At 37.8% G+C, this 12,714-nt stretch overlaps 1 protein-coding gene across 2 annotated transcripts in view; it reads left to right on the top strand.

Annotated features, from left to right (window-relative positions):
* ARHGAP24 (Rho GTPase activating protein 24) overlaps positions 1-12,714 on the top strand; it is a 508,514-nt gene that overhangs the window by 81,282 nt on the left and 414,518 nt on the right. For both annotated transcript variants that reach the window (XM_035004596.1, XM_035004595.1), the window contains exon 2: positions 2,001-2,200. In XM_035004596.1, coding sequence (XP_034860487.1) covers positions 2,018-2,200 — 183 coding nt within the window. In that variant the 5' untranslated portion in view covers positions 2,001-2,017. The remainder of the gene's footprint in view (positions 1-2,000; positions 2,201-12,714) is intronic.

The raw sequence follows: 12,714 nt of genomic DNA, 5'->3' as shown, positions 1-12,714 counted from the left end.
GGGGAGATATATAATCTTCTGATATTCAGGATGAGGAAGAGTCAGGAATCAAAAATGATCACTTTTTTTTTTTCCCCACTTTTTTTTCTTTCTTTTTCTCTCCCTTAACTGGGTATATCATGGTACCACTTACTAAGATCGGGTTTGGGTCAGGATCAGGTTTCAGAGAGCGATCATATTCACTTTTAGATATCTAGCACCAAACCCATTACAAAATTTATGAATTCATCAAACATTGATTGAGCTTCACCATATGTCAGACATTGTCCTAGGTGTTGATAATATCTGGTGTCTTTATCCTTATGGAACTACAGAGGCGGTAGATTTCAGAGTGCTGAAATTTCTCAGGGACCATGGTTAGAAATGATCCAACCCAGCATTCTCATTTTAAAGATGAAGGGTAGAATTTGAACCATGTGATTTCTGTAGAAATACTAAAACTCCTCTTGGGGCACCTGGGTAGCTCAGTCGGTTAAGTGGCTGCCTTTAGCTCAGGTCATGATCCTCAGGTCCCGGGAGGGTCCTGGGGTCAAGCCCGGAGTCTGCTTCTCCTTCTCCCTCTGCCACTCCCTCCCCGCTCATGCTCTCTCTCTTGCTCTCTCTAAAATAAATAAATAAAATATTTTTTAAAAATACCTCCTCTATAAAAATCATGGTTACTTTAGTAAAACTTAATTTTATGCATCCTGCAATAGTTGTGGTATTATTTTCTCTTAGGGATATGATATAATTTGTTTTCATTCCTGTTTTAATGAATTGTTACAATCAGTACTATTAAAATACTTTCTGATGTATTCTGGAGTCATGAAAATATAAGCATTAAAGCCAAGAGTTCAGTGGATGATGCTCTTGGTGATTTCTCTGTACTTATAGAAGACATAGGCAGGGAGAATCATGAATCATGTTAAAAATTAGTGGTGGAAATAAAGACTACAGAAGGACAGCTTGTTTTCTGAAATCAAGCAGAAAAAAATAAGAGCTCTGTGCATGAATATGCCAAACAGGAATATTCTCTGTTTTACGAATTAATATGTATTCTCCTATCCTCCTCAGAGACACAGGGTAAAGTCTGAACTTCTCACTTCCTGAAAAAGTGCTTAGAAAGAAACATCAGGAAGCCTTTGCCGGAAGCCTCAGGGACAGGAAATGTCTTTTATTTGTAACCACAGGTCCCCTGCTCTCCGGGAAAGCCACTTCCTCTGTTGTTACAGAGACACTTTCACTTCTCACCTGTCGATTCGTATTTTCTCTGTGATAGACTCATTTTCTTGCTATGTATAGTGTGTGTGTGACCTTAGGCTCCTTCACATGTAACCTTGAAAATTCTTCTTCGTGCAGCTGGAGTGCACCACTCACTCCTGGAGTTGAAGGAAACTCAACTGGCCAAGCAGGGTTTTGTTTGTTTGTTTCCTAGACTTTTTCAGCTGCACTAATTCCTGACCAACCAGCCAAAGAAACTCTCAAGGGGATACTTTGGGTGAATGGGGAGCAGATACATTTTGAGAAATTTTCACATGTGTAAAGCAAATGTCTTCCATTGAGGTTTTAAAAATAGTCCCTTTAAATTTTAACATGTGTCCGGCTAGTGTTTGCTCAGATAATCCCAGGCCTGCACACGCAGGCCCCAATCAGTGCAACCAGACACAGAGGCCCATTACCATGAGAATTATGTTTTTGTTGGTGGTTTTAGTTTATTTTCAAAAATTGCTTCTTAACACTTATCCTTTAGAACTTTCCCATTCTTTAGTTCTACTTAGGAAAAAAGGAATATTATCACCCAGCTGACTAACTCCTTAAAGGAAGACACAACAAACTTTCCCCAAGTTTTTCCCAGGCATGTTGTTGTCAGGTCTGTGGTTTGCTTCTAGAAATTTGGCAAGTATGTTAATATACATTTTTCACTCTTCCTGCTTTTTTTAAGGGACAGAAGTGATTTAGGAGGGAGTTGAATATGTCAGAGTACTTTATTCTTCCTTTTTTTCTTCTTGCTTGCTAAATAGGAAAGTTCATCAGCTTGATGATGGAGGAGAACAATGACTCCACCGAGAGCCCCCAACAAGGCCAAGGGCGGAACAATGCCATGAAGTGCGGGTGGCTGAGGAAGCAAGGAGGCTTTGTCAAGACTTGGCATACTCGCTGGTTTGTGCTCAAGGGAGATCAGCTCTATTATTTCAAAGATGAAGATGAAACGAAGCCCTTGGTAAGTAAGAGAAAATAAAAAGCACTGTGGTCATAAGCAAGCCAAGAGGTAGAGGGGTTTGCTAGAAACTGATGGAGTCTGAGGTCAACCCAATTTCCCTGGTCCCCTTCGGTTCATTGGCATCTTTCACACTTTTTCTCATTGTTTACTTTGGTTCAAGATGATGGACTCGCTAATTGAGGCCAAGAGGCAAATCATACTTGTCTAATATTAATTTTGACTTTTACTAAACTGGAACAGAATGTCTGAGTCCCTCGGGCATACTTACCTTATGAGAAATTTTAATGGACATCTGCTAGAAGCTATATATTGTAGCCAAAACATCTTTCCTTTTCTTAGAAGTCAGTTACAAGCACAGATTTGAAGGAAAACTATAAACACAACTTGCAGTAATTTTTGAGATACCTTCAGCAATCAGTTCCCGGGGGCTTCCTTCCACCTTAACTCACATAAAATATGGATATGGTGCTAAATGGAACAACATTGATACATCCAATCAGCATGCACAATATACTCTTCTGGGAATCGCTGTTGTGTCTTTTGTGGTTCCTTAGTGGCCTTGTATTTGCTTGTTCACTTATCATTTTCTCACCCACAAATCTCTAGGCTACAGTGAGTGAGAGGAAAAAATCTCCAGCTCTTCCTGTAGCTACAAAAAGCTTTCCTAGCTGTGATCATCAGAGGGAGATACCCCCTGAAGGATCCCCAGTGTGTTTTCCCTTCATCTATAGCTATAGGACATATAAATGAAAGAAGAAACATTATAGACTGAATGACATAAACATCCCCAGTGGTATGTTTTTGAGGCTATTTCCCTTGTGCTAAAGTTCAAGAACTTAATTAGGAATTTGGGTCAGGGCTCTGCTTTAGTATTTTACGTTCTCAGACATTATAATTTCACAAAGTTCTCATTTGTCTAGTTGAATTATAAAAAAATAGCAACAAATGCACATCCTATAAATATTTTTTGAAATTGCTACCACTTTTTAAGCATTTATTTATCAGGGCCAGGCATTAGACTATGAACTTATATATGTTATCTTATGAAATGTTTAAAATAATCCTATGAGGTAGGATTATCTCCATTTATGCATGAAGAAACCAAGGTTTAGGAATAATATGCATTACTCCATATTAGACAGTGGTGCCGTGATTTGCCTCCAAGTAAGTCCAACCTCATATATCCTTAGCCAAAGACCTCATAAATAAGTTACTAAGTGTATCCCATAAGGATTAATAAAAATATCATGACAGTTAATGGTGCATTTCCATACCAGTTCTTGCATTCGTCACAGCAAACCAGTGGGAATGTGGGGATTAGCATTACAGATGCAGAAATTGTGGCTTAGTGATAGGAGGCAATGTGACCAAGATTGTATGGGCATTAGAGGCAAAGCAATAGAGTCTTTTTTCTCTTATCCTATACTCTAGGGCTCTTTTCTCATTGTACCTTGTTTTATACTATAGATTACATTATGGTATTATCTTGAATATAAAATCGTGTTTATCAAACTCAGAAAGGGATCAGGTTAATGTGAGAAAACAGAATATGGAGGATCCACTATGGGGACTTTGATATGGAGAAACACATGGAATAAAATGGAAGTATGAGTAAGATCCAGTGTTTTATCCCAGGGAGTCTTATTCTGGTATAGTCTGGCCACAATGGGTACAATTTAAAAGATTAATTAGGTAAGATCCTCCTGGATCCCCTAAACGGGGTGGGAGGGTGTCGGGGGTGGGGTAAGAAGAGCAGAGGATTCAGGAGCTGAGTGTGTGAAGATGGTGAAAGAAGATCAAACAAATGTTCTGACTCTTTGGTGAGCTTAGTGTTATCTTCTACTAATGAACGTGGGATAGAGTGGATCAGGCCCAAGTTCATTGTTTCTACAATCTGAGAATTTGCAGATGTCAGAGAATATGCACAGGAACCCCAGTCTGAGGAACTCTGCCCTAAGCTGCTCAAAGAGGATTTTATCATACAGCCTTGGCTATGCTATGTAATTTCTCTGTGTAGTTCCCCAGAAGGTCTACATAGTTACACATGGTCTTCAGTGCAGCATAGTTATTTTGCTAATAAATTGGAAATATAAATAAGAAAATGCAAAAAATTCTGATTAATGAAAATTGCCTCAAAATAAAAATCACTTTAATTCATAATATTTCTAAGATAAGTTGTATTTTGATATCATTATATTACCAGTGTTTCTAAACTTATAATAACTAAACTTAACAAAATAGAGTTCTGTTGACGAGAAAGTACTAATTCTCATACAAACCAAAGACAGGCTACTGTTATTTCCCCCAAAAAAGTTTCTTAATTTTCTTTCCAAATATTATTTGTTAATAAAGCAGTCAAAATATAGGGTAGGGGCACCTGGGTGGCTCAGTCGGTTAAGTGTCATGACTCTTGATTTCTGCTCAGGTCATGATCTCAGGGTTGTGGGATCGAGCCCCATGTCTGGCTTCCACACTGGGCATGGAGCCTGCATAAGATTCTCTCTCCCTCTCCCTCTGCCCCTCCCCTCCTCAAAGATAGGGGGTAAATAACTTTGAATTATTATTATTTTTTATATCATCTTTCATGGCAGTTCAAACACCAGGAGTTTTGACATTGTGCTTTTTAATTTGAATTTTTTACGGTAGTGTTGAAATACATCCACAAAGAATCAGATTAAAAACTGACCATTTCTGTATTAGAGGGCACTTAGTAAATTTAAGGACCATGTATTTGCCTGTGAATGGCCAATTCCTTACTTAGAAGTAGTTTCTGGGGTGTCTGGGTGGCTCAGTCAGCCGAGCACCCAACTCTTGATCTCAGCTCAGGTCTTGGTCTCAGAGTCGTGAGTTCGAGCCCTGTGTTGTGTGAGCCTACTTTAAAAAAAAAAAAAGGAGTTTCTTTAAGTGAAGGTAGATGCCTGGCACATTGTAAGTTCTGAAGCATATTTTTGAATGAGTTAGTGAGTCAGTCAGTGAAAGGTATCTATAGCCAGGAAGGGCAGTGCCAGTACCAGGTGCTGTGAATAGTATCGACCATTCTCAACCTCATATATCAAAGTCATAACTCAAAATCATAACTTAATATATTAAATCATAATCACTTCATGACAACAAAGTTTAAATCACATTAAGTAAATCTTTTTAAAGAATCATCTCAATGAAGAACAATTGAACATCTTGAAAAATGTTAAAACTGGGAAAAAAATATTTAGTTGTTATAAATGCCCTCCTTTTACAGATGAATAGTGTGTGTGTGTGTGTGTGTGTGTGCGCGTGCGCACATGTGCGTGGGTGTATATATGTGTGTATTGGCCATGGGATATTGTTAATGACTGGCAGATGAGGAGCTAAAAACCAGATTTCCTTGCTCTTGATCCAGTGTTCCCTCAGCTTTGCTTTTTGCCTGCTCCTAAATCCTTAACTTTTCTTTAGATTTGCTTTCAATCAGAACTACTTCTTGCTTGTTTATTTTCAATATTGGTGCTTTCAAGCATAAGAATGCCCTTGGCCTTCATATATTTTGATGAGGCTTATTTCATTATTACTGGAGGGAACATAACTAATGAAATGAAAAATTCACCCTTTTAAGTATTCCTAACCAGCTAAAAACGTTCAATAAACTTATTCTGGATTTGTTTTTCTCTCTCTTGGAAGGCATTTCTAAAAGGAGAGTATTAACACCCTCGAAATGTGTGTTTCTCCTGTCCTAAAAAAAGGTTTTCAATTTATTTTAGTAAAACTTTAACTGAGCTTCTCCTCAACTCAATAAAGAGAATCAAACTCCGTATTATCCTTGTTATTAAAAACTACACATCTGTGGGGGAAACAGGTAAGCAAAATTATAATTGGGACAGATAATCATGTAAGCCCTGGATGGTCTAAAAACACAGATACAATTAATGCCAAGCAGTGAGTGATGATTCTGTGTAGAAGGGTTGAGGAAGGTGGCACAAAGCAAGAGGTGAACCTTACCTGGGTGCTGAAGGTTGGGGGCAGTTTTCCAGGTAGTTAAACTGAGAAAAGAATTCAGAGGAGAGGAAAGACATAGAGTTGTAAAATAGACATCAATAGATAGCTCCATTTTGTGAGAGTAGTGAAGTGACAAGAAATGGGGTTCGAGTGATAGGTAGGCCCACAACATCAAGGGATGCATACGTTGTACAAAGAGACCTATTCTCTGGTACGTGATGGGAAGCTATTTCTAGAACACCTATGCTACTCAAGTTGCAGAACTGCATTAATCTGTTAGAAAGGAATAATGGCAGCCATGTTAAAAAAGTGTATTAGTTTGCTCGGACTGCCATAACAAAAAGGTGGCTTAAAGAACAAAAGTGTATTTTCTCATAGTTCTGGAGGCTGGAAGACCAGGATAAGGTTGGTCTGTGGTGAAGCCTCTCTTTCTGGCTTTCAGACAGCTGCTTTCCCTCTATGTCCTCCCATGCCTACTGCCTTGTGTACAGGAGCGTAAGAGAGCTCTGATATCTCTTCTCCTCTTGTAAGGACAAGAGACCTGTTGGATCAGGGCCCTACCCTTACAACCTCTTTTAACTTTAATTATCCCCAGGTATAGTTACATGGGCGTGAGGGGTAGGGCTTCAATATGTGAATCTGGCGGGGGGACACAGTTCAGTCCGTAATACCTAATACGTTGCAAACCTCTGTTAATGAATACAATTTTTTCAGTTAGGTTTTTCTTTTATCTGTACCATCACCTTTCATCTCTACTAGAACAATATATCTGGTTTCGTGCATTATACACTTAATTATTTGAACCTACTATTGGTGTTTTATGTTCTTATTCAAATTGCACCTTGCCTTCTAAACACCACAACCTGCACAAGTTTGAAAACTTAGAAAGTCTCACTGCCACTTTTCTTGTATTTTCTTTTTGAGCAAAGGCAAAAATACCTGTAAGTTCTCCTCTCTCTGGAGACAGTGCCTGGTTTGTAAACAAGACTTTCCACCCCCGATCAGGGTTCCTTGGGCAAAATGTTGGAGGTATACCTCAAAATAGAGCTATTTTACATTAAAAATAAATCAAACTAAAGTTCTTTGTATCCTATAATTTTTAGAATGGGAGAAACTTTAGTTCATTTAAGCCAAAACTTTCTCCTCAAATCATTTTCTACAGTATCGCACTTACACAGAGACAGATTTTAGTCAGAGCAGATTTAAACAATAAAGTTAAGATGTGCCTAGCTGGCTCAGTTGGTAGAGCATGCAACTCTTGATCTCGAGGTTGCACACTGGGACCCACATTGGGTGCAGAGATTACTTGAAAAAAAATGTTATTCCTAAAAAATAAAGTTGATTTGGGTTGTTTCCAAATAACAACAACAACAAAGCACAGAAAAATGCTGCATGTAGCCAATTTAAAAAAATGAATTAATATACCCATAATTATTATAAACATTTTATAAGTACTATATTTTTCCAGTTTTTAGGTAATATTTTTTCTTTTTTTAATCTTTGAAATTAAGTCCCACTTGTATGTGGAAAAAAGTTAAAATTACGCTGTGTGAAGAATCTGTGAAAAAGAAAAGTTCTTCAATCAACCCTGAATACCCCTACCCCTGGCACCTTTGATTAGCTATTTAAAATGGTTTTAAAACAGATTTACACCAAGTTTGGTGACAATATCTGGCCATCTTTCACTAATGATCATGACAAATGACTGTGACCTGAATTATGGATATTGTAACATGAGGGAAGCAGCTGAGTCAGAGATGAAGTATGATCATTATGGTTATTCTAAATATAAGGCAGTTGTGTAGATTTTGCAAATGAATCCAGTGATGAATTCTAGTGCTTTTTTGAAACCATCTGTTTTACTTCTATCATAAAGTTTATTATTACCTAAATAATAGCTAACATTCAAGTTTGGTGATATTTGTGAGTGTGTTTGACATACCCAGGCTATTAGAATTTGACACTGGAAAGCAGCGATTTTTTTTTTTACTTTTATTTTTATTTTATTTTATTTTTTAATGACACAGGTGCTTCTTTTTTTTTTTAAGATTTTATTTATTTATTTGAGGGAGAAAGAGAGAGAGAGAGCATGAGCCGGGGTAGAGGGAGAAGCGGACTCCCTGCTAAGCGGTAAGCCCAATGTGGGCCTGGATCCCAGGACCCTGAGATCATGACCTGAGCCCAAGGCAGACATTTAAGCAACTGAGCCACCCAGGCATCCCAAGCAGTGATTTTTTTTTTTATATTTAATTTTTTATTGTTATGTTAATCACCATACATTACATCATTAGTTTTCGATGTAGTGTTCCATGATTCATTGTTTGTGCATAACACCCAGTGCTCCATGCAGAACGTGCCCTCCTCAATACCCATCACCAGGCTAACCCATCCTCCCACCCCCCTCCCCTCTAGAATCCTCAGTTTGTTTTTCAGAGTCCATCGTCTCTCGTGGTTCGTCTCCCCCTCTGATACCCCCCTTCATTCTCCCCCTCCTGCTATCTTCTTTTTTTTTTCTTAACATATATTGCATTATTTGTTTCAGAGGTACGGATCTGTGATTCAACAGTCTTGCACAATTCACAGCGCTCACCATAGCCCATACCCTCCCCAATGTCTATCACCCAGCCACCCCATCCCTCCCACCCCACCCCTCACTCCAGCAACCCTCAGTTTGTTTCCTGAGATTAAGAATTCCTCATATCAGTGAGGTCATATGATACATGTCTTTCTCTGACTGACTTATTTCGCTCAGCATAACACCCTCCAGTTCCATCCATGTCGTTGCAAATGGCAAGATCTCATTCCTCTTGATGGCTGCATAATATTCCATTGTACATATACACCACATCTTCTTTATCCATTCATCTGTCGATGGACATCTGGGCTCTTTCCACAGTTTGGCTATTGTGGACATTGCTGCTATAAACATCGGGGTGCACGTACCCCTTTGGATTCCTACATTTGTATCCAAGCGGTGATTTTTAGAAGCCAGCCTGAGACTCCTGATAAAACAACTAAAATCCAAATAGACACCAACCCAATTAATCTAGTCTATATTGTCTAGGATAGACATTGATCTGATTGTGTGGAGAGGGTTTTTTTTCTGGACATGATGAAGATGACACTATATTAGATAATGCTGAATTTTCTTAACTTAGAGAATAAAGTGATTTTGAGTGAATTATAACCTGAGGGTTGACCTCTAAATGTGCAAGAATTGATTACTGATTTAAGACTAAGCTCTAATTTTATATATTTAATGAAACTTGTGAGCTAATGAAATCAAGAAATCTCTAAGGCACTTGCTATTTGTTAAAATATATGAGCTAAAAGAAGACAAAACCCCAATTAAGTGTTTAAGGTAATATTAGGAACCTTGAAACTTGGATTTTATTCTTAAATCTAAAACTGACTTTCTGTGTAGCAACTAAGTCTCTTGGTATTGAAAAAGACATATAAGATGGTGTTGTGTGTCATCATAAATTTTTTGGGAAATCTTAGCTCATTCCTAGAAATGATTATATCAAGAGATGGTATTATTGATATAAAATATTATTTTATTCTGCTTTTAGTTGAAGACTTTTTTTAAAATAGCTTACTTCTATGCAGCCATTTCAGAGTGCTTAAAAATATAGACTTTGAGTCAGATTATTTGGATTGAATCTTGACTCAGCCAGATACTAATTATGATACATTGAGTAGTGAGTGAGTAAGCTGGTTTAAGCTTAAATTTACTAATCTGTGCAATGAGATAATAAAAGTACCTATCTCATAACATTGTTAAGAGGATTGAATTAACTAACTTATCTAAATGATCTTAGAAAGCAGTGGCACATAGCAAGCATAAAATACATGTTAGCTGTTTTTATATTAGTATGACAAAAAGAATTTAAGGTATTTATGCTACTCATTCATTCATTTGACTTTTTAAAAAATTCAACACAGACTTATAAATTTCTAATGTGCCTGTAGTTGTTATGTTAGTTTCCAGGAAATATAAAGGGGGTATAACCAATTCTATAACAAACAGAGTTCTCTTCCTCCCCCAAAAAAAGAATTTAAAAAGAAGCAGCTTCTTTCTCAGGTGAAAGTCAAAAGAGATTCCTAGTAAGTGAGGGGAATCTTCTTGGTCTGCCCCAAAGAAATGTTTAGAAATCCAGGCTGCCAGAAATTTTGTAATTTTAAATTTTGGCTTCTTAATTCACCATGGGGTCATTCCCTTCCTCATCAAATAGAAGGTGGATATAAAAGGGAGTATTGCATAGAAGGTTTGGATGGACCAGGTGTGGTAGTGGCTCTTACCACTTCTGTTCACATTTGATTAGCTGGTACTGAGTCACATGACCAAACCCAACTGCAAAGGGGCTGGCCATGTAGCCCAGCTTTATCCTGGGAGTAGAGGAGAACATGGGTATTGAAAAAGAGTTAGCAGTCCCTATAATAGGTGATATAATAATATGAAGCATCATGAATCCAGTGTTAAATTTCAGTGGATGTTACAGATTACTGCAGTTACTATACAATATAATAACTATTTACCATTGGAGGCCATAGGGGGGACACCTATTACCACTTCAAGATTCGGTGAGAGTTTTTCAAAAGAATATATGTTGAACTGAGAATTGAAAGATGATGATACAACTTTATTACAAGCTGTCAGGGTGGTATATATGGCAGAATAAAAGGTGTAGGTCATGGCTCTTTGGTAGATGGTTGGGAAGTATGTTATGGTCAAGGAAGAAAAGAAGACAAGAAGTGATCAGAGATTAATTTGGAGAGATACGCACAGACAAGTAAGCCGTGTTAAGGACTGTAGATTTTATCCTGAGACCTTCCGTTTCCCCTGCTTTTATGTGTCTGTTTTCCATGGTTTAATGAATTTAGAGCTCAACAGTGATCATTGGGCTCATTCTAGATGTAGCTTATTGTGAAGGAATCCAAAGTGCCCACCGAACCAAAAAGTCTTCCTCTGACAGTTCTGCAACTCTATCTGGGGTTCCTATAATTGGCAATTTTGTATTATGACATAATCTCTGGAAAAATGATGGAAAAGCAACTATGCTGCAGGTAAACACTTGACCTTCTATCATACATTATTACCTAAGCATGAATTGTGGGCATGCCCATCAGGTCACTTTTGACTTTGACGGATTGAGAAAATCTGTTGCTGCTGGGGCACTTGGGGTGAAGAGCACTGGATAATGTCTTGGACAAACATAGAGATTGATGGGGCACCTGGGTGGCTCAGTCGGTTAAGCATCCGACTCTTGATTTTGGCTCAGGTCATGACCTCAGGGTCCTGGGATTGAGCCCCACAGTGGGCTCCGTGCTTAGCATGGAGTCTGCTTGAACCTCTCCCTCTGGTCCTCCCTCCACTCTCTCTCAAATAAATAAGTAAATAAAATCTTAAGAAAGAAAAACCCATAGAGATTAATGGGTGGGACATGGTAGCCAGTTATGAGAAGATTCCATCTTCATAATTTTCTCTAGAATTGACTTTGTACAGTATGGGCATTTCCCTGGAAAGCAGCTGAACCCAGTTGTTTTGTATACAGGTTCTCGAGTCAGACTGCCTGGGCTCAGATCAGGCTCCATCATTAGCTGTAAGCCTTGGGTAAATTTCTTTTTACTTACTTGATTAAATTATTCATCAGTTAAATGTAAGTAATAATACCTACCTCACAGAGTGTTGTTAGCATACCTGAAATAATGTTTCTAGAATACTCTTTTTTTCTAGAATACTTACATTACCTGACTATATATTAAGCTCTCAGTAAATATTAAGTATTGTTGTTAGTATCGTCATCACCATCATCATTTTTGTCATCTTGGTCTATCAGGATACCCTGACATGGCAGTTTAGAAGTCAGGATCTATAATATATACCTTATTATTTGAATACTGAAAAAAATAACAGATGGGCAGCCCATGTAAGTCCTGCTAACTTCAGAGCAGAAGATAAACTATTCTTGCTTGTGACCTATGCTATCAAAACAGTGAACTCACTTGGAAAGATTCTCAAAAAACAATGTTCACCTCTGTAGTATGTCTTTTCTTTTTGTTCAGATTACTTTTGGGACTCCTTCAGAGCTTATCAAAATGATTATGGTGACAGCAAAGGAGGCTTGAAGGATTTTCTTTGAGAATTGGACTACCCCAGAGAGAAGCAGCCCTGGTTTTCTTATCCTATTCCTCAACCCCAGTTTGAGAGTGAATTACTGGAGTTGAATCCCTTGAGTTCCGCTTCTAACATTTAATCATATTGACTGAAGCCTTTTGTATTTGTAATGCAATTCAATATATGGAACTAGATAGCCTGTATATGGATTATCTCATTAGCATAAACCTAGGCATATTTTCACTCTCTCAATTAGTGGAGAAGAGAACTTAGGGGAAATATGAATAGGTGAAAATGTGATTTGAACATTTACATCTTTAGTGCTTGGAGTAATGTATTTTAAAAGGTGACTTTTTCTTCCCCTGATATATGAAGTATTTCACAGCCATTTGCTAGTTATTTTCTCTTAAGGTTCTTTTGGACACTC

This window comes from Mirounga leonina, unplaced genomic scaffold (assembly GCF_011800145.1).
Source record: "Mirounga leonina isolate KUSES-001 unplaced genomic scaffold, KU_Mleo_1.0 Mir_129, whole genome shotgun sequence".
In the NCBI taxonomy this organism is placed as follows: Eukaryota; Metazoa; Chordata; class Mammalia; order Carnivora; family Phocidae; genus Mirounga; species Mirounga leonina.
Note: the sequence above shows the minus strand (reverse complement) of the source record. Positions and strands in the feature narration are given on the sequence as shown.